The sequence below is a fragment of the Salvelinus sp. IW2-2015 genome, linkage group LG20, assembly GCF_002910315.2.
Source record: "Salvelinus sp. IW2-2015 linkage group LG20, ASM291031v2, whole genome shotgun sequence".
NCBI lineage: Eukaryota > Metazoa > Chordata > Actinopteri > Salmoniformes > Salmonidae > Salvelinus > Salvelinus sp. IW2-2015.
This window is the reverse complement of record NC_036860.1, coordinates 31,255,844-31,279,361: the sequence shown is the minus strand read 5'-3', so window position 1 is coordinate 31,279,361 and position 23,518 is coordinate 31,255,844. Positions and strand designations below refer to the sequence as shown.

The window sequence follows — 23,518 nt, the reverse complement described above, 5'->3', positions numbered from 1 at the left end:
CCTGGCTGCTTGGGTTACAAACAGGACATTATACATTTTTGTCAATAACCAGACACTCTTGCTCAAGGGTACATCGACAGATTTTTCACTTAGTCAGCTCAGGGATTCAAACCAGAAACCTTCCTTTCGGTTACTGGCCCAATGGTCTTAACCACTAGGCTAACTGCCTCCTAGAACGAAGAGAGAAGTGTGTGTGTCAAATCAAATGTTTTTTGTCACATACACATGGTTAGCAGATGTTAATGCGAGTGTAGCGAAATGTTGGTGCTTCTAGTTTCAACAGTACAGTAATATCTAACAAGTAATCTAACAAATTCACAACAACTACCATATACACACAATTGTAAAGGGATGGAATAAGAATATGTACATATAAATATATGGATGAGCGATGGCCGTGCAGCATAGGCAAGATGCAATGAAATACAGTATATACATATGAGATGAGTAATGTAGGATATGTAAACATTATACCTTTTATTAAACTCATTTATTAAAGTGGCCAGTGATTTGGGTCTGTATGTTGGCAGCAGCCTCTCTGTTAGTGATGGCTGTTTAACATTCTGTTGGCCTTGAGATAGAAGCTGTTTTTCAGTCTCTCGGTCCCTGCTTTGATGCACCTGTACTGACCTCGCCTTCTGGATGATAGCGGGGTGAACAGGCAGTGGCTCGGGTGGTTGTTGTCCTTGATTATCTTTATGTTCTTGCTGTGACATCGGGTGTTGTAGGTGTTCTGGAGGGCAGGTAGTTTGTCCCAGGTGATGCGTTGTGCAGACCGCACCACCCTCTGGAGAGCCTTACGGTTGAGGGTGGTGCAGTTGCCGTACCAGGCGGTGATACAGCTCGACTGGATGCTCTCGATTTGTGCATCTGTAAAAGTTTGTGGGATTTAGGTGACAAGCCAAATTTCTTCAGCCTCCTGAGGTTGAAGAGGCGCTGTTGCGCCTTCTTCACCACGCTATCTGTGTGGGTGGACCATTTCAGTTTGTCCGTGATGTGTATGCCGAGGAACTTAAAACTTTCCACCTTCTCCACTCTGTCCCGTCAATGTGGATAGGGGGGTGCTCCCTCTGCTGTTTCCTGAAGTCCACGATCATCTCCTTTGTTGAGCGAGAGGTTTTTTCCTGACACTACACACCTCCTCCCTATAGGCTCTCGTCATTGTTGGTAATCAAGCCTGCAACTGTTGTGTCGTCTGCAAACTTGTGTGAGAGAGAGAACGAGTAGCCTCGCGAACCTTCTTGGAAATCTTGAACGAGCTAAATATGAATGTCTGTCAAGAGAGACAGAGTATGTGTGTGCGTGTGGTTCAGTTCTTGCATGCGTGTGAAAGAGATGGTTGGTGGAAACAGGTTGAGAAAGAGGTGGAGAAAAGTGTTGCAAACAAATGAGCTCAGGTTGAAGAATGTCCTAGTATGTCAGTCACGTTTGTGGTTGTGTCTTCTTACGTGACTGTTGAAGATGTTCAAAACAAGTCAGAAATACCATAATACTCAGAATACAGAAATATTTGTATTTTACTCATTTTTATTTAGCAACAATTGTATTGTATGCTTTCACATTTTCTACCTGATTTACTTTTATCCTGCGGAAATAAATTGCTGCCTTCTCACGAACATCGAAAAAACTACTTTCAAAATCAGACCTGCTACAATATTGTGAGTTTAACGGTAGTTTTTGTGGAGTACCTTTTCGTTTTTCAGATGTCTTTAAGCTGGCTATGGAACACCTCTGAGTTTATGCATATTCTCAGTGAATAATTATTGAATGCCATGACTTTCTTCTCACCATATGTTTATATCTCGCTCTGTCTCTCGGTCTCTCTCTCTGTCTGTTCTCCTTGCAGTAAGGGTAGACTGTCTTCCAACATGAATCCTGTGTACAGTCCTGTCCAGCCCGGGACACCGTACGGCAACCCTAAGAACATAGCATACGCAGGTGAGTGCCAAAACAACATCAGCAATAACAGCATCAATGCCATACTAATACTGTGTGTATGCATGTGTGTAGGAATGGGCATGCCCCGCCCACCTATTTCTTGTGTTTAATGGGTGCAAAATCCTTGTGTCTTTTTACACCTACCCACTCTTGCTTGTGCCATTCGTTTTTTTTCTTTTCGTTAATGTAACGACAGCGGAAACGTTTGTAATGACCTCTCAAACACACTCCAGTAGTGGCTGAAATGGGCTCAATGGAACACATTGGCTTTCCGTTGCATCTATAAAAACAATAATGCTTTGTCAGGGATTAAACTCACTGTCTAGACACAGTCGCTAATGAAAGTCTACATACCCTTTGCATAGTCTTCACATTTAGCTGCCTTAAAATGACATCTAAATAGGGAATACATTTAGATTTTTTCCCTTCAGATCTACACAACCTACTCCACATTTTCAAAGTGAAAGGCAAATTGTAGAAAATCTTGCAAATAATAACAGTAACAAAAAAATAGACCAGTATTGATTGCATGTCTCCAAGCCCCTTTGACAGCCATTACAGATGTGAATAATTTTGAATAAGATGCTACTAATCTTGCACAACACTTATGGCAAAATAGATCCTCAGTAAATTTGTTTGGGGATCATTGACGGACAGCAATGTTCAAGCCTTGTCTCTGATTTTCAAGCAGGGTTTAAGTCAGGGCTGAGACTGGACCATTAAGGAGCACTCAATACCTCTTGGAAAGCGTGTATAATTGTCCCACTGAATAATAAAACTGTATCCCATGGTTAGGTTTTCAGAAGACTATGACAGGTTTTCCCCCCAACATTTTACCTGGGCTTAGCGCCTTTTACCTGGGCTTAGCGCCTCATATTTTTGATCCTGACAAACTCCCCAGTCCCTTCCGGTGACAAGCATACCCATAACATGGTGTTGCCACCACAATATTTAAAAATCAAAGATCCACCACCATATTTTACAGTAGGTATATGGTTATTTTCTGCTTATGCATTGTCATTTCGACGCCAAACTCACCACTGGTCTTTGATTTTCAAGTATTGTTGTGGCACATTTTGTTGCGTTACAGCCTGAATTTAAAATGGAATGAATTTTTATCACTGGCCTACACACAATACCCCATAATGTCAAAGTGGAATTATGTTTTTAAAAATGTTTACAAATGAAAGCTGAACTGTCTTGAGTCAACCCCTATGTTATTGCATGCCTAAATAAGTTCAGGAGTAGAAATGTGCTTATCAAGTCACATAATAAGTTGCATGGACTCACTCTGTGTGCAATAATAGTGTTTAACACAATTTCTGAATGACTATCCCATCTCTGTACCCCACACATACAATTATCTGTAAGGTCCCTCAGTCGAGCAGTGAATTTCAAACAGATTCAACCACAAAGACCAGGGAGTTTTTCCAATTCCTCGCAAAGAAGTGCACCTATTGGTAGATGGGCGGGGGAAAAGCAGACATTGAATATCCCTTTGAGCATGGTGAAGTTATTTATTGGAATGGTTTTTGGATGGTTGGAACAGACTTTGGATGGTGTATCAATACACCCAGTCACTACAAAGATACAGGCATCCTTCCTAACTCAGTTGCCGGAGAGGAAGGAAACCGTTCAGGGATTTTACCATGAGGCCAATGGTGACTTTAAAATAGTTGCAGATTTTAATGGTTGTAATAGGAGAACTGAGGATGGAGCAACAACATTGTAGTTACTCCACAATAATAACCTAATTGACAGAGTGAAAAGAGGGAAGCCTGTACAGAATAAAAATATTCCAAAACATGCATCCTATTTGCAACAAGGCACTAAAGTAATCTGCAAAAAATGTGGCAAAGCCATTCACTTTTTTGTCCGTAATACAAAATGTTATGTTTTGGGGCAAATCCAACATGAACACATTACTGAGTACCACTCTCCATATTGTATTCTTGTAATCGTTAAGGACTGGGGAGTTTTTCAGGATAGAAAATAAACAGAATGGAGCTAAGCACAGGCAAAATCCTAGGGGAAAACCTTGTTCAGTCTGCTTTCCACCAGACACTGGAAGATGAATTCACCTTTCAGCAGGACAATAACCTAAAACACAAGGCCAAATCTACACTGGAGTTCCTGAGTGTCAAAGTTAGTTTTGACTTAAATCTGATAGAAAATCTATGGCAAGACCTGAAAATGGTTGTCTAGCAATGATCAACAACCAATGTGACAGAGCTTGAAGAATTTTGAAAAGAATAATGAGCAAATGTTGCACAAGCCAGGTGTGGAAAGCTATTAGAGACGTACTCAGAAAGACTCACAGCTGTAATCGCTGCCAAAGGTGATTCTAACTTGTATTGACTCAGGGGGTTGAATACTAAGACATATTAGTGTATTATTCTTCGTAAATGTTTTTACAAATGTTTGAATTTTTTGGACATTAGTGTATTTTGTGTAATTCATTTTAATCGCACTTTGTAACACAACAAAATTTGGAAAAAGTCAAGGAGTGTGAATACTTTCTAAAGGCACTGTATCTACCTCTACCACTCTACCACCCCTGCACATTGTAAACATGGTATTGGCACTGACCCTGGAACTGACTTTGTATATAGCTTACTTATTTTCTCGTGTTTTTCTTATTTCTATTTCTCGTGTGTTTTTGTTCTACTTAACTTTTTTTTAAATTATAGTACTACTGATATTGATTACGGCATTGCTGGGAAAGAGCTTGCAAGAAAGACATTTCACTGTACTTGTGCATGTATTAAAAACAGGGGTGTCAATCATTTTGACCTCTCCCTTTTTGAAAAAATAAGTTATTTTCTAAAAAAAAATCTCTTTCGCTGAGTATTAGTATTGTATGATATATTTTTTTTAGCATAAAGTATAGCTCAGTAATTGAATTATTTTATTCAGTAATTTTTGCTCATCTTTATCAAGGGTGTCAATAATTTCGGACTCCACTCCATATCCTGCTCTCTTTCTGAAAAAACTGAAATGACTGACTCTCTTTTGCGCTTTAATTCATTTCAGTTGCTTTCCATTTTCTCTCCTGTCATCCCCATGACTGGGTTTATAATGGAGATTAATTGTTTTTCGTTTTACAAGGACAGTGCAGCATTGAAGATGTCCCCACTGATACAAACGTTGCAGTTTCTTAGTTCCTACTCCCCTTTTCCTCATTAAGCAGTTTAATGTGGGTCATAAAACGATTGGGTGCCTTCAATAGATTTTTGATGGGGAAAACCGATGTACGGAAATGGTGTAATAGTGGTATATTGTGATCTGTTTACCAAACAAACCCTTGTGGTAGAATGGTAATGATTAGGAAGCTCCTCTAATGGTCATCATCATGTACATGAGTCCATTGGTGATTCCTGGCTGGTTGGCATAATGGGCTGTTTTATCACCGAAAGCCAAATGTCAGTGTCACCGCCTCTGTCACATACTGTATTAGGATGTATGATCCATATGCATGTAGAAGTAGTGCATCCACCACCGGATGAGTCTGTGCATCGAATGAGCTGTCTGTGCAACAAAATAATAATTCACACGGTATGTCCAAAGAAAGGTGAAAAAAGGGAGGCAGGAAAATCAGTGTGGAAATAGAAATGTGATTTCTCTGGTGGTGTTTTCCTCCACTGGCTCAGGAGGGCAGGGCTGGTTACTTGGCTTGTGATTCATAGGCCAGGCTGTTACCACATCACTGGCTTTCATAAGCGAGAGATTATTTTAAAGGTGCCCTCAGCTCTCAATGTTTTTTTTTCTAGTTGCTTCTTCCTACCCACAATGCATTGCTGCTCGTCCTTAAGTTACAGCTGATCAGAGAGTTAAGAGAAAGGACAGACGCTTGCAGTGGCTGCTGTAGCCTTGTGTTATGGAAGCTGTGTGGAGGGAGGCAGGAGGTACATATGCAGGAGCTCACACACATACACAGACACACATGTACACACACACCCCAGGGGACAGCAGACCAATGGAGTGCAGTTGTCGTTCTCAGATACTGCTGACCGTAGGGATCCCTCCCTCTATTCCATTCCTCCCTCAGTTCCTCCCTCCCTTTCAGTGTCTCTCTCTACCGCTCTTTCTCTACTGCTCTCTCTCTACCACTCTCGCTCTCTTGCTCTAATTGTCTGATTCTCTTTTGCTCACAATTAGTCCACAGTCACACTGTTCCATAAATACGAGGGCTAATTAGTGTGTGTGTGTGTGTAAATACTGAGGCTCTGACTGTGTGTGCGTGCGTGTGGGCTGTCGGATCAGGTTGCGTAGGTGGTGTGTAGCCTCAGGATTGAGACACACACACACACACACACACACACACACACAGGCTGCTCCTGCATTCTTTGTTATTTCCAATAATAGGCTACTTTGTTTTAGTGTGATTGCTATGCGATCAGTACAATTCATAGTCATATCAATGGCACCTGTCATTATAGCATAGAGAAGGCATACTTTTATAATATATAGGTCTGCCTAACCTGAATAAATATTGTCCCTTTTCTTCCATATTCTCTCCACATTCCATACACCTTTATTTTCCTTATAGGCCGCCTACCATCAAGTAAATATTTGTCTTTATGTTCCTCTTCTATATCATCCATACCCATATTTTCCATTTACAGGGAAATGCTGTGTGCTTTTTAGTTTAGTTTGCATCTGATTGCTTTTTGACTATAGTATAATCTAGGCTTTGCAGTGTCTTTTCCTGCATCCCAAATGACACTCTATGCCCTATATAGTGCACTAGCTTTGACCAAAGCCCTATGGGCCCTGGTAAAAAGGAATGGACAATATAGGGCATAGGGTGCCATTTGGGATGCAGGCAAAGACACTTCTATGCCTAGATTACTAGCGTAGTATATAGTGCACTATTCACAGTGTACAAAACATTAAGAAACACCTTCTTAATATTAAGTTGCACCCCCTTTTGCCCTCAGAACAGCCTCAATTCGATAGGACGTATTGGAAGAGAGTAGCTCCGTTTTGTACCGACAAGATTGTGGCTATATGAAGAAACCGATAGATTAATATATATCCAAGTAACCAGGAGAGAGTGAGCGGTCAGTTAGTGGCTTGCGAAAGTATTCAACCCCTTGGCATTTTTCCTATTTTGTTGCCTTACAACCTGGAATTAAAATTGATTTTTGGGGGGTTTATATCATTTCATTTACACAACATGCCACTTTGAAGATGCAAAATATATTTTTTTATTGTGAAACAAACAAGAAATAAGACAAACTGAAAACTTGAGTGTGCATAACTATTCACCCCCCCAAAGTCAATACTTTGTAGAGACACCTTTTGCAGCAATTACAGCTGCAAGTCTCTTGGGGTATTTCTCTATCAGGTTGGCACATCTAGCCACTGAGATTTTTGCCCATTCTTCAAGGCAAAACTGCTCCAGCTGGATGGGTTCCGCTGGTGTACAGCAATCTTTAAGTCATACCACAGATTCTCAATTGTATTGAGGTCTAGGCTTTGACTAGGCCATTCCAAGACATTTAAATGTGTTTCCCCTTAAACCACTTGAGTGTTGCTTTAGCAGTATGCTTAAGGTCATTGTCCTGATGGAAGGTGAACCTCCATCCCAGTCTCAAATCTCTGGAAGACTGAAACAGGTTTCCCTCAAGAATTTCCCTGTATTTAGTGCCATCCATCATTCCTTCAATTCTGACCAGTTTCTGGTCAGTTTCTGATGCTGCCACCACCATGCTTCACTGTGGGGATGGTGTTTTCTCGGGGTGTTGGGTTTGCGACAGACATAGCGTTTCCCTTGATTGACATAAAGCTCAATTTTAGTCTCATCTGACCAGAGTACCTTCGATATGTTTGGGGAATCTCCCACCTGCCTTTTGGCAAACACCAAACGGGTTTGCTTATTTTTTTCTTCAAGCAATGGCTTTTTTCTGGCCACTCTTCCGTAAAGCCCAGCTCTATGGAATGTACGGCATAAAGTGGTCCTATGGACAGATACTCCAATCTCCGCTGTGGAGCTTTGCAGCTCCTTCAGGGTTGTCTTTGGTCTCTTTGTTGCCTCTCTGATTAATCTCCTCCTTGGCTGGTCTGTGAGTTTTGGTGGGCGGCCTTCTCTTGGCAAGTTTGAGGTGCCATATTCTTTCCATTTTATAATAATGGATTTAATAGTGCTCTGTGGGATGTTCAAAGTTTCTGATATTTTTTTATAGCTCAACCCTGATCTGTACTTCTCCACAACTTTGTCCCTGACCTGTTTGGAGAGCTCCTTGCTCAGAGTAGGTGTTTATATACTGAGATCATGTGACACTTAGATTGCACACAGGTGGACTTTATTTAACAAATTATGTAACTTCTGAAGGTAATTGGTTGCACCAGATCTTTTTTAGGGGCTTCATGGCAAAGGGGGTGAATACATATGCACGCACCACTTTTCAGTTTTTTATTTTCTAGAATCTTTTTGAAACAAGTAATTTTTTTCATTTCACTACACCAATATTTTGTGTATATCCATTACATGAAATCCAAATATAAATCCATTTAAAGTACAGGTTGTAATGCAACAAAATTGGAAAAACACCAAATGGGGATGAATACTTTTGCAAGGCACTGTATTCACAACAGCGAACCAATCTGTGAGTAAAGTGACACTGAGATTCGAACCCAGCACGCCATGGCTTCCCTTAGAGGAAAAGTCAAAGAACAACTTGGAGATGCAAATGAGAGCAGCTGCCAGCTGAATTATATCCAGAAAAACATATCTAAAATCCTCTCTAAATCTGTTATTAAAAAAGTAGATTTGCTCGAAAGGAAAGTAGTCTATCGAGTCAGATATGCATATACAGGGTAGGTGAGTGGACGAAAAAGACAATTAAATTGGCCTTCTGGAAACAAAGTTTAGAAGATCAACTGGATCAGCTAGAAAACGGATTGAGACAAAATAATATGAGAATATTGACCTTACCGGAGGATGAGGATAAAGGAGACCTTTCCAGCAAGGTGATCGAGCTTATATCAGAAGAGCTTGGCATGGATTATGTCACCGGATGGTCTGGAGCGATGTCATCGGATCGGCGTGAAGCAGAAGAACCCTAAATAATTAAACATTCTTAGGACACAGGAGGGAAAGGACATCAAGGTCCAGGGCCTTTCTGCTAGACTGAGTAAAATACTCCAGCAATTCATTTCTATTGGATAGTCACTGGAGGAAAAAGGAATCAAGTCTCAACTCCGATTCCCGGCAGTACTGTGGGTATGGAAGGGAACACAGAATGGAGTTCACAAGCATCGATGAAGCCCTGAACAGGTTGCAGGAAACCTTTCCAGTTGAAAGAGAGCCCAGTGCACTGAGGAGAGGCAGAAGCAGGAAAAAACAGATAAGCACACTAGGCTACATACAGTGATGCCCAAGACCAGCTTATTGTAAGTTGAGACAACATCCCTTCCCCCTCCCCAATACAATTTAGACTCTATTGTCTCCAAGTAGCTGTTTTTCTCTAGGAAGTAATAGACTTAGCTGATGCCAACCAGATACATGGGCACTAAAATGACAATATAAAATAGTAAATATAGCATGTAAGTCAATTGTTCTATGGATGTGTGTGTGTGTGTGTGTAGGCGAGAGGGTGTGAGTGGGTGTATGTGTGGGTATGTGTCTGTGCATATGAATGGGAGAGTGAGAGAGAGTGAATGTGGATGTGTGTGGGCGGGCGGGCGGGCGGGAAAAAGTGGGTGTGACGAGGCGTGGGTTGTAGAGATACAAAAGAGGTAATTATAAACAACAATGAGATTAATGACAATTTTAAAAGTTTCTATGAACATTTATATAAATCAGAATTAAACAACAGTTGGATGGATCCTTTAGCCTTCTTAGACTCAACAACTCTGAAGTAACTATCAGCAGACAAAAAATAATCATTAAAAACAGAGGTCACCCAGGAAGAAATATTAGATTCTGTTAAAACATTTACCTGTACAAAAGCACCAGGAATGGATGGCTTTCTCAGAAATCTATTCAACATTTTGTGACAAAGTAGCCACCTTATTTACACATGACAACACATGTCACTTAATTCAGTACTCCCTAGTTGCATGTATCAAACAGTTCTTTCAGTTATATTAAAACCAGGAAAATCTGGAGTCCCTTGCTGATTATAGACCCATAAGTTTAATAAATTGTGACAATAAAATAATAACAAAGCTTATAAGCAATAGAATGGCAAAAATATTACCAGACTTGATACATATTAATCAAACAGGGTTTATTAAAGATAGACACTTACTGTACAAACAAATACAAGAACATGTTTCAGTTTAAACCTCCTTAAACCTCTCTAGGGTATGTGGAACGGTAGCGTCTCACCTCGTCAACAGCCAGTGAAACTGCAGGGCGTCAAATTCAAAACAACAGAAATCCCATAATTAAAATTCCTCAAACATACAAGTATTTTACACCATTTTTAAAGATACACTTGTTGTAAATCCAGCCACAGTGTCCGATTTCAAAAAGGCTTTACGACGAAAGCACACCAAACGATTGTTAGGTCAGAGCCAAGTCACAGAAAAACAGAGCCATTTTTACAGCCAAAGAGAGGAGTCACAAAAAAGCAGAAATACAGATAAAATTAATCACTAACCTTTGATTATCTTCATCAGATGACACTCATAGGACTTCYTGTTACACAATACATGTATGTTTTGTTCTGTAAAGTTCATATTTATATCCAAAATTCTGAGTTTACATTGGCGCGTAATGTTCAGTAGTTCCAAAATATCCGGTGATTTTTGCAGAGAGCCACATCAATTTACAGAAATACTCATAATAAACATTGCTAAAAGATACAACTGTTATGCATGGAATTTTAGATCCACTTATCCTTAATGCAACAGCTGTGTCAGATTTCAAAACAACTTTACGGAAAAAGCACACCATGCAATAATCTGAGTACAGCACTTAGAGACCAACATAACCCAAACAGATATCCGCCATGTTGTGTAGTCAACAGAAGTCAGAAATACATTATAAATATTCACTTACATTTGATCTTCATCAGAATGCACTCCCAGGAATCCTAGTTACACAATAAATGTTTGTTTTGTTCAATGAAGTCCATAATTTATGTCCAAATACCTCCTTTTTGTTCGCGCGTTTAGCCCAGTAATCAAAATTCATGACGCGCGATCACTAGGTGCAGACGAAAAGTCAAAAAGTTTTGTTACAGTCCGTAGAAACATGTCAAACGATGTATAGAATCAATCTTTAGGATGTTTTTAACATAAATCTTCAATAATGTTCCAACCGGATAATTCCTTTGTCTTCAGAAATGCAATGGAATGCAAGCTAACTCTCTCACGTGAACGCGTCTGGTCATCTCGTGACTCTCTGGCAGACCTCTGACTCATTCCCCTCTCATCCGCCCCCACTTCACAGTAGGCGCCTCAAACAAGGTTCTAAAGACTGTTGGCATCTAGTGGAAGCATTAGGAAGTGCAATATGACCCCATTTCCACTGTATCTTGGATAAGCAAAGAGTTGAAAAACTACAAACCTCAGATTTCCCAGTTCCTGGTTGGATTTTTTCTCAGGTTTTTGCCTGCCATATGAGTTCTGTTATACTCACAGACATCATTCAAACAGTTTTAGAAACTTCAGTGTTTTCTATCCAAATCTACTAATAATATGCATATCCTAGCATCTGGGCCTGAGTAGCAGGCAGTTTACTCTGGGCATGCTTTTCATCCGGATGTGAAAATACCGCCCCTACCCAAGAAAGGTTAAGGATTCCGTAGGATCGGTGTCTCTATCCCGGGATGGTTGTTGCTAACGTGCGCTAATGTGACTAGAATGACATTGAAAGTAACAGCAAACTTTCCAGGACATAGACATGTCTTATATGGGCAGTAAACTTAAATTATTGTTAATCTAACTACACTGTCCAATTTACAGTAGCTATTACAGTGAAAAAATACCATGCTGTTTGTGGAGAGTGCACAACAACAAAACACTTATCACGGCAACTGGTTTGATACATTCACCTATGAAAGGTAAATAATGTACTTACATTCAGTAATCTTGCTCTGATTTGTCATCCTGAGGGTCCCAGAGATAAAATGTAGCATAGTTTTGTTTGATAAAATCAGTTTTAATATTAAAATGTAGGAACTGGGTTATACAGTTTGAAGCCCTGCTGTCTCTAGCTCCACACCCACCCCTCCCGGCCATCTAGATGTGTGAAAGTTAGTGTATAAGCTAATGATCCATCATGCATGACATTTCTGGGAGTGTGTAAACTTACATTTTGCTATGTTCTCTATAGTTATGTACTTGAAAATGTATAAATTGACCAATTTTAGGCAGACTTGATAGAAAATATTGTGCAGTATTGCAATACTTCATTGGATCAATCTGAAACTTTGCACACACACCGCTGCCATCTCTTGGCCAAAATCAAAATTGTCTCTAGACTCCTACATTATATTATGGCCTTTCTCTTGCATTTCAAAGATGATGTAACAAAAAAATAATAGAAAACGCATGTTTTTTGTTTGTTTGTATTATCTTTTACCAGATCTAATGTGTTATATTCTCCTACATTCATTTCATATTTTCACAAACTTACGTGTTTCCTTTCAAATGGTATCAAGAATATGCATATCCTTGCTTCAGGTCCTGAGCTACAGGCAGTTAGATTTGGGTATGTCATTTTAGGCAAAAATTGAAAAAACGGGTCTGATCCTTAAGACGTACAATACGCAAAAAAAATGGATATAGATTTATCAATAATGGCTGTTGATGTGGAAAAGTCTTTACATCGTCTTGAATGGCCTTTTCTATTCAAAACGTTTAAGTTTTCAACTTCCAGCTAAATTAATAAATATTGTATAAATATCCTAAAGCAAAAATATACACAAATAATACATTATTTTATTATACTGCTTTAGAAAGGTGCACAAGACAGGGATGTCCCCCCTCCCACCTCCTGTTTGTACTGGCAATTGAACCAGTTGCAGAAATAATTAGACAGGGCCCAAACGTAACAGGCATCAGTATTGGTAAACATGAATATAAACTAAACTTATTTGCATCACCTGATATACCTGACCAATACTGAAAACTCAATGCCCCCTTTGCAAAAAATATTTTCAGAATACAAAAAAAAATCAAAAAAAATCAAAAAAATTCAGAAATAATGGCAGTAAGAAAAATAATAACTCACGATCTACAGCAATCCTTTAAGTTGACCACAAAAAAATATTAAATTCTTAGGATGCTTAGTAAGTGACAACAAACAACACATATATAAAGATAACTTTATTCCATTACTCAACAATATGAAAGCAGATCTAATTAAAATGGAATAATCTTCCCATAAATCTTACATGTAGAATAATTTATTTTTCTTTTTTGTTCCTCGGTGCTACCAATTACCTCACTGAAGACATTATTTTAAAAAGTATACTCGGCCATAAGACTTTTATATGTGCGAATAAAATTCTGAGAATAAAAAGGAAAGTTTTACATCTTCCTAAGTCTTAGGGTGGTTTTAACTCGCTACCCAAGGCTTTTACTTGTAACATATAGTTAAATGCACTAAAGAGGAACAATGGGTACATATTGAAGATGCGCATGCTCATCCCCAGCATTGAAGGTCCCCAAGAATACAGTGGCCTCCATCATTCTTAAATGGAAGACGTTTAGAACCTTCCAGAAGGACAACCATCTCTGCAGCACCACCAATCAGGCCTTTATGGTAGAGTGGCCAGACAGAAGCCACTTCTCAGTAACAGGCACACGATAGCCCTCTTGGAGTTTGCCAAGAGGCACCTAAAGGACTCTCAGACCATGAGATACAAGATTCTCTGGTCTGATGAAACCACGATTAAACTCTTTGGCCTGAATGCAAACGTCACGTCTGGAGGAAACCTGGCACCATCCCTAAGGTGAAGCATGGTGGAGGCAGCATCATGCTGTGAGGATGTTTTTCAGCGGCAGGGACTGGGAGATCAGTCAGAATCGAGGGAAAGATGAACGGAGCAAAATACAGAGATCCTTGATGAAAAATCTTGTAGCGTCATACCCAAGAAGTATTTTTACTGTAATCGCTGTCAAAGGGACTTCAACGAAGTACTGAGTAAAAGGGTCTGAATACTTATGTAAATGTGATATTTCAGTTGTTTTTTTAATACATTTGCTAAAATGTATGCTTTGTCATTATGGGGTATTTTGTGTAGATTGATTACGATTAAAAACAACAATTTAATCAATTTTGGAATAAGGCTGTAATGTAACAAAATGTGGAAAAAGTCAAGGGAAAGGGTATGTTAGGTTCTAATTCATATTCTAAAAACCCAACAGGTCTGAATACTTTCTGAATGTATTTATACATTTTTAATTTAACCTTTATATAACTAGGTAAGTCAGTTAAGAACAAATTCTTATTTTACAATGACGACCTACTCCGGCCAAACCTTCCCCTAACCCTGATGACCCTGGGACAATTGTGCGCCGCCCTATGGAACTCCTGATCACGGTCGGTTGTGATACAGCCCGGGATCGAACCAGGGTCTGTAGTGTTGCCTCTAGCGCTGAGATGCAGTGCCTTAGACCGCTGAGCCACTTGGGAGCATTGTACATGGATGGGTTGCATCCACTACATTGCCCAATCCATATGTTTTATGAATCAGTTGCAGGAGGGTGGTTTAGGGCTGTAAATCACTGTGACAGGGATGTGGGGAGGTGGAGGCTCCATAGAGTAATACACTGTGATTTTTCACCTCCACACAGGCACTCTGGTACACTGTCTCTTTGCTCTCCTCCCTTTGTCCTTCCATCTCACAACACACACATTCACTTGTATACTAATGTGCATTCACGTACATATACACACTCACACGCGTGCTACACACACACACACACACACACACACACACACACACACACACACACACACACACACACACAATACACATCTAGATGTGTATAAGAGACAGCTTTTCATCCGTATGTCAAAATACTGCCCCCTACCCAAGAAAGGTTAAGGATTCCGTAGGATCNCTCACTCACTCAGTGGATGATGTTCTAAAAAGCTTCTGTTCTCTGTCCTCAGGCTATCCTGCAGGTTATCCTCAGACTCCTACCTATACACCCAACCTCTACCAGACTGGCAGCCCAGGCTATCCCCAAGGTAAGAACACACATGCACACATGAACATGCGCGGAAACACACATCCGCGCAAGCACACACAGACATGCTTGCAAGCACACACAGACATGCTTGCAAGCACACACAGACATGCACATAAGCACATACATGCACCTAAGCACAGACAAGCCTGTACACACACAGTTTTATCAAACTAGAAATCCACTCTATCCCCGCAGGTAAGAATATACACACATGTAATAGAACACACACTACATGAATCAGATTGCTGGTGCATGCTATTCAAAGGTAAGAACACCTGCACGCACAGTTCTTGAGTGCATCACTCACAGCACTCCCGCAGCACGCCAGAACGTCTCAATCCACATATTCACAGTATTCATGGAATGGGATCTAGACATTGTCATGTGTCTAATCTTGGCACCTTCTCAGAACGTGGAAGGAAACTGTGAATTTGCCCCTAGACACTGATCTTGGATGAGTTTGGCATTTTCCCCACTAATGGTTAAGATTAGAATTGGGTGAGGGGATGCTGATCCTAGACCTGTACTTACGGGAAACTTCACCCCAGAGCCTTCACAATGCCTTGAGTACTCTTGTGTAGAGCTGCTAAAGAGGCTTTGTTCGTATTGCGTCCACACAGTGCTCTAGAAAGTTCTGCTCAGATTCCAGAAGTGTGTGTGTGCGCGCTGTGTGTTAAGTCATAGAGAGTACATGTTGGCCATGGCCACAAAAAAGATTGTTAATGAGATAAAACAGAAAATAAATTAGGAATTATTTGGATAAACAATTTTCAGATGTAGGCCTTAGTATGGTTGTTGGTTAAGTTTGCTCTTTGTTGTTAGATGATGGCTTGAGATGTTTGTCACTTAGTGAAACTGAAATAACCTGGGGTTGAATTGGCTTTTTATTATCGTAAATACTGTAATACTATTTATCGTTGAGATGGCTAGAAGCAGGTCTCTCACCTCCTTGTGCTGGCTAGTACACATGAATATCGTTCAAATGTAATGCATCTCTCAACCCCTGTGCATGGAGAGGGAAGGGTCGGGTAGATACAAGGGTTGGGGTCAATTCCTTTTAAATTCAGTAAGTACATTTCAATTCGAATTTCATCCATGCTTCTCTATGAGAAAAAAATGTAGCTGGAATTTCAGTTTACTTGCTGAATTGACTGAACTGAAATGGAATTGACCCTAGCCGCGGTAGCTAGTAGTTTGTGTAGTGGTTGGTGGTGATCCATATTTGTTATGTGTCGAGTGGTTTTACTGCATTTCTCCTGGAGCTCCAGTGGGTTTGATGGGCTTCAAAGAGTGTAGTGAAATAGGTCAGTGAGAGCTGTGACAGCTGTGCCATGTCGTCGTCGACAGTGCAGTGCAGCACTGCTTTTACTGGGCTGGGTCATGTTTACTAGGCATGAAACACAAGAAAATACGTCCAAAACTAAGCCCAAGTTCGGCAATAGATGAGTGTGTGTGTGTTGATTGTGTGAAATGTTATGTATTCTACTGTATATGTGTACTATTTGTGTGTGTACTCTCTGTGTGTGTTAGTGTGTGTGCCAACCTTTGTATGTACTCATTTCTGTATCTGTGTGTGTTGTGTGGTGTGTGTGTGTGTGTGTGTGTGTGGTGTGTGTGTGTGTGTGTGTGTGTGTGTGTGTGTGTGTGGTGTGTGTGTGTGTGTGTGGTGTGTGTGTTGGTGTGTGTGTGTGTGTGTGTGTGTGTGTTGAACAAGTGCCCAGTGAAAGTCTACAGTCTTCACATTTTGCTGCCTTAAAATGTAATTAAAAATGTTTTCCTACCAAGGTACTCCACATTTCAAAGTTAAATATAAATTATACAACATTTTCCTAATTAATACAAAATAAAAAAACATATGTCTTGATTGCGTATGTCTTCACACCCCAGAGTTAATACTTGGTGGAAGCACCTTTGGCAGCCATTACAGCTGTGAATCATTTTGAATACGATTCAACAAACGTTTGCAAAACTCTTAGGTCAACATATATCCATTGTTTTTGTCAAAATTGCTCAAGCTCAGTAAATTTGGTTGGGAGTCATTGATTCACAGCAATATTCAAATTGTCTCTGATTTTCAAGCGGATTAAAGTCAGGACTGAGACTGGACCATTGAGGAACACTTGACATCATTCTGGTGTGACTTTGGCATAAACATTTGTAATTTTCCCGCTGAAAAATCCCAGGGTTAGGTATCCAGAAGACTGAGGCAGAGTTTCCTCTAACTTTTTATCTGGGGTTTACTCCTTTCATATTTATTTTGATTTTAACAAACTCCCCAGTCCCTTCCAATGACAAGCATACCCATAACATGATGCTGCCACTACAATACCAGAAAATATTTAATATTTTTTCTTTCACTTTGAAAATGTGGAGTAGGTTCTATAGATTGGTAGGAAAATTATAATTTGTTACATTTAAAAATGTGAAGACTGCAAGGGGTGTGTAGACTTTCTCTAGTGACTGTATGTGTGTACTGTATACTCTGTGTGTATTCTCTATGTGAGTGCTTGTGTGAGTGCATTTGCATGCGGTGTGTGTTCTATTACTATCTATCCATGTCTGTCTTCTGTGTCTCTCTGTGTTCTATTGTGTGTGTGTGAGAGAGCGTGTGTGTGTGTGTAATCTCTCTGTGTCTGTGTCTGGGACAGTGCTGCTGGTGAAGCAGGGCTGGCCCCAGGCCTCCGGTGCTGCAGGGGCCCTAGAGGGCTCCTATGACCTGGCCATGGACGCGGGCTCAGAGGGCCGCCAATACCAGGCCTCAGCCGCAGCTTTCAGTAAATATGACCCTATGTACTCTACACACAAACACACAAACACAGATACTGTATGTATGCACACAGACATACACACATGTTTGTACACACAACACCACACACACACACACACACACACACACACACACACACACACACACACACACACACACACACACACACACACACAGATGTATGTACACACATGTTGCACACGCTGGCATGGCTGGGGTACATTCAAAGCTGGGCTGGGTAGGACAGGCCGTAGAAAGATGTGAGGTAGTGAGTGAAATCACAGGGGCAAGTGACATCTTGGGGGGAGGGGCTGTGTGCTGGCATCATGCTTGGTTTTGTGCTGTGCTGTATCATATAACACGCATGCTGGCTGCTGCAGCAAACATTCTTCTCATATAGGGAAACGATGTTTCAGTTGGACAGGTAATGTGTGTTTCAGTCATGGAAGTGATTTGGTGGTGTCCTAACATGAATGTAATGATCAGTGTCCTCTATCACCCACCAGAACGGACAGTTGTGTGTGTGCGCGTGCCTGTGGGTGTTTTGATTATTTGTTTTGGTTAACATTCTGTGTGTAGTTAGTCATCGCTAAGTTGTCTAACATGGGAATTGTTCACCATTGCAGTTGACTGCCGACTGATAAATATACAAATTACCTTGCGTCACAATAACTACTAATTGTTATTTGTAGATCAGTCAGTCACAATTGACCAAAATTGTATCATGTCTGCTGCAATGTCGAACAAACCCAGCAGGTTGAGGTTTATTGTAATGAGTCTGGTCCTGGAGGAAGAACTGAGGGATTTCCCCTTAGAAAGGCCAGCTGCAAAGTCAAAATTTGATATATTGTTAAAAATTCATGAAGCATTAGGTTTAGCAGTGTGATTCAGGTTAGGTTTAAAAACAGATTTTGTGGCTTTGCCAGCTAGTGACCACTCTGCAGAGCTGTTTTCTGAACAAGATTCATGATGAAAAACACTTACCTGCACAAGCCCATAGTCTCTCTTTGGGCATTCATACCGCTGGTTCTGCTTCAAGTCTATGGAAACAATAGACATAGATAGACAATGCATCATTATATCTATATATGTCCCATTATGGCGTCTGTGACAGCACGGGCAGCGCGCCATTGAGACCATCTCCATTTTGAAGTAGCCAATTTTTTATTTTACTGCTATGAGTTGGCAAACAAACTGAAAGGGTGCACACTGCCATCTAGAGTGTGTTGTTTGAACAGGTATAAAGCCAAGGTTGGCGATTTACTGCCACTTGTAGTTATGGAGTATAATTCATTGGATGATGCCTCAGGAGGACCTGGATGGAATTATGTGATCCTTCCTTAACCCATAGTAAGTCCCAGCCAGTTGACTACTTCAAAATGGTGAAAGTACTCAGTGGCTCTGCCCATGCTAAAACAGGCTTTTGGGCACTAGAGTCCTATATCTACCTCTGTGGTAGAAACTCAGCAGAAAGTGTTCATGGGTAGTGTAGTTCTGCATGACCAACTCCATGGTCCAGGGACTAGATAACCTCATACACTTATATGCATGGTTGACATCATTTACATGTCTTGAGCCCTCATAATTTTGAATCATTGAAAGGGGTTACTGGTAGAAGATGAGTAGTCACCTTGTAACTCACAAGTTAGGCCTAGATAAGCTTTCACTACAAATGGACTAATTAATTTATATGTATATTGTATAATGATATATTTTATATATTTTTGCAAAAGGTAACTGACAAAATAATGGAAACGCTTGAGTAAATGAGGGATTCAAAGTATATTGAAAGCAGGTGCTTTGACACAGGTGTGGTTCCTGAGTTAATTAAGCAATTGACATGCCATCATGCTTAGGGTCATGTATTAAAATGCTGGGCATGCCATTATTTTGTCTAACATGGCTATGCCCCCAAGGGTTGACGATGCCCCCATCCACAGGTCCCGGGTGGTCACTGAATGGTTTGATGAGCATGACAAATATGTAAGCCATATACCACGGTCAGTCACCAGATCTCAACCCTGTAAAGCTTAGAGAGGATCCCATGTCAAATGCTGTTGAAGTAATTGGCTACAGGTTCACCTGCCTCACCTAAAGCCCGTTCTGGTGGGAAGCTGCTACAGACCACCAAGTGTTAACAGTCAGTATCTGGATAATATGTGTGAAAGGCTTGATAATGTATGTGATATCAACAGAGGTATATTTTCTGGGTGACCTAAATATTGACTGGCTGCTCACTCAAGAAAAAGCTTCAAACTGTAACCAGTGCCTGCAACCTGGTTCAGGTTATCTATCAGTAACCTACCATGGTATTTACAAACAGAACAGGAATAAAATCATCCACATGTATTGATCACATCTTTACTAATGCTGCATAAATCTGCTCTAAAGCAGTATCCAAATCCATTGGATTTAGTGATCATAATATAGTAGCCATATCTAGGAAAACCAAAGTTTCAAAGGCTGGGCCTAATATAGTGTATAAGAGGTCATATAATAGGTGTTGTAGTGATTCCTATGTGGAAGATCTGTGGTGTGTAACGAGGAGCAACCAGACGCTGCACTTGACACATTTACGAAATTGCTTATTCCAGTTACTAATAATCATGCGCCTATTAAGGCAATTACTGTAAAAACTGTTAAAACCCTGTGGATTGATGAGGAATTGAAACGTTGTATGGTTGAGAGAGATGAGCGAAAAGGAATGGCAAATAAGACTAGCTCCACAGCCGATTGGCTAACATACTGTAAATTGAGAAATCATGTGACTAAACAAAAAGAAGAAGAAACTACTACGAAACAAAGATCCATGGTAAGAAGAATGATAGTTGAAAAGCTTTGCAGCACCTTAAATGACATTTTGGCCAAAAGTACAAACTCGGCTTCATCATTCATTGAATCAGATGGCTCATTCTTCACAAAACTCACTGATATTGCCAACTACTCTAAATATTATTTTCATTGGCAAGGTTAATATCCTTCGGCATGACATGCCAACAACAAACCCTTAACCTTTTCCACGTTTTGTTTTGTTACAGCCTTATTCTAAAACTCATAAAATGTTTCCCCCCCTCCCCCCCATCGATCTACACACAATATCCCATAATGACAAACCAAAAACAGTTTTTCATAAAAATGTGTGCAAATGTATTTATAATGATATTTTTCACATTTACATAAGTATTTAGACCATTTACTCAGTACTTTGTTGAAGCACCTTTGGCTGTGATTGAAGCCTGGAGTCTTCTTGTGTATGACACTTGGCACAATTGTATTTGGGCAGGTTCTACCATTCTTCTCTGCAGATCCTCTCAAGTTCTATCAGAGTGGATGGGGAGTGTTGCTGCACAGCTATTTTCAGGTTTCTCCAGAGATGTTAGTTTGGGTTCAAATCCGGGCTCTGGCTGGGCCACTCAAGGACATTCAGAGACTTGTCCCGAAGCCACTCTTGCATTGTCTTGACTGTGTGCTTAGGGTTGTTGTCCTGTTGGAAGGTGAACCTTCACCCCAGTCTGATTTCCTGAGTGCTCTCAAGCAGGTTTTCATCAAGGATCTCTCTGTACTTTGCTCCGTTTATCTTTCCCTCAATCCTGACTAGTCTCCCAGTCTCTGCCGCTGAAAAACATCCCCACAGCATGATGCTGCCACCACCATGCGTCACTGTAGGGATGGTGCCAGGTTTCCTCCAGACTTGACGCTTGGCATTCAGGCCAAAGAGTTCAATCTTGGTTTCATCAGACCAGAGAGTCTTGTTTCTCATGGTCTGAGAGTCCTTTAGGTGCCTTTTGGCAAACTCCAAGAGGGCTGTCATGTGTCTGTTACTGAGGAGTGGCTTCCGTCTGGCCACTCTACCATAAAGGCCTGATTGGTGGAGTGCTGCAGAGATGGTTGTCCTTCTGGAAGTTTCTCACATCTCCACAGAGGAACTCTAGAGCTCTGTCAGAGTGACCATTGAGTTCTTGGTCACGTCCCTGACCAAGGCCCTTCTCACATCGGCTACGGAGAGCGTGATCACACAGTCGTCCGGAACAGCGAGCATAGAAGTAATTTAGCTCGTCTGGTAGGCTCGTATCACTGGACAGCTTGCGGCTTTGCTTCCCTTCGTAGTCTGTAATAGTTTGCAAGCCCTGCAACATCCGACGAGTGACGGAGCCAGTATAGTACGATTCAATCTTAGTCCTGTATTGAAGTTCTTTAGCTCGTCTGGTAGGCTCGTGTCACTGGCCAGCTCTCGGCTGTGCTTCCCTTTGTAGTCTGTATTAGGGTGAGGGAGAGCTTTGTACGCGTCTCTGTGTGTGTGGAGTAAAGGTGATCTAGAGTTTTTTCCCCCCAATTGTTGCACATTTAACATTCTGATAGAAATTAGGTCAAACTGATTTAAGTTTCCCTGCATTAAAGTCACCGGCTTCTAGGAGCGCCGCCTCTGGATGAGCATTTTCCTGTTTGCTTATGGTGGTATACTGCTCATTGAGTGCGGTTTTAGTGCCAGCATCGGTCTGTGGTGGTATGTAGACCGCCACGAAAAATACAGATAAACTCTCTAGGTAGATAGTGTGGTCTACAGCTTATCATGAGATACTCTACCTCAGACGAGCAAAACCTTGAGACTTCCTTAGATATCGTACACAAGCTGTTGTTTACAAATATGCACAGGCCCCCGCCCCGTGTCTTACCAGAGGCTGCTGTTCTATCCTGCCGATAGTGTATAACCAGCCAGCTGTATGTTATTGATGTCGTCTTTCAGCCACGACTCTGTGAAACATAAGATATTATGGTTTTTAATGTCCCGCTGGTAGGATATACGTGCTTTCAGTTCGTCCCATTTATTTTCCAGCGATTGAACGTTAGCTAACAGTACTGAATGCAAAGGCAGCTTAGCCACTCGTCGCCTGATCCTCACAAGGCACCACAATCTCTTTACTCGAAATCTCTGTTTTTCTCCAGCGAATGACGGGGATGAGGGTCTTTTTGGGTGTTTGAAGTATATCCTTCCCGACCGACTCATTAAAGAAAAATTATTCGTCCAATTCGAGGTCAGTGTAAATCGCTGTTCTGATGTCCAGAAGCTCTTTTCGGTCATAAGAGACGGTAGCAGCAACAATGTACAAAATAAGTTACAGGTGGTTGGTTTGGTTTTTTCCTGGGTCACTATATCTATTTTGCCAATTTGGATTGATCCCCTCTACCACACGGTACCCCACTAACCTACCGACGGAAACGCACGAGGTATCTACAAACAGACTTCCATACTATGCTATCTTGCTACCGATAGCCATCTACCCGGCCAGCTGTCTGGATCGCCGTGACCCCAACCAACCTCTACTCACTGGACCCTTATTGATCACTCGATTAAGCATGCCTCTCCTTAATGTAAATATGCCTTGTCCATTGCTGTTCTGGTTAGTGTTTATTGGCTTATTTCACTGTAGGGCCTCTAGCCCTGACCACTATACCATATCCAACCTCACAGTTCCACCACCCACATATGCGATGACATCACCTGGTTTATAGCACACCTTACCTGTAGCACGCGCTCCAGCAGGTTTATCTCTCTGGTCACCCCAAACCAAATTCTTCCTTTGGCCGCTCTCCTTCCAGTTCTCTGCTGCCATGACTGGAACGAACTACAAAGATCTCTGAAACTGGAAAACA

General features: G+C 41.0%; 1 protein-coding gene across 3 annotated transcripts in view; it reads left to right on the top strand.

Moving 5' to 3' along the window:
* LOC111980904 (protein FAM168A) overlaps positions 1-23,518 on the top strand; it is a 61,581-nt gene that overhangs the window by 24,326 nt on the left and 13,737 nt on the right. For 2 of the 3 annotated variants that reach the window (XM_024011957.2, XM_024011958.2), the window contains 3 exons: positions 1,847-1,938; positions 15,020-15,097; positions 17,748-17,873. In XM_024011957.2, the coding sequence (XP_023867725.1) occupies positions 1,847-1,938; positions 15,020-15,097; positions 17,748-17,873 (296 nt within the window). The remainder of the gene's footprint in view (positions 1-1,846; positions 1,939-15,019; positions 15,098-17,747; positions 17,874-23,518) is intronic. The other variant, XM_024011959.2, reaches the window with a different exon arrangement.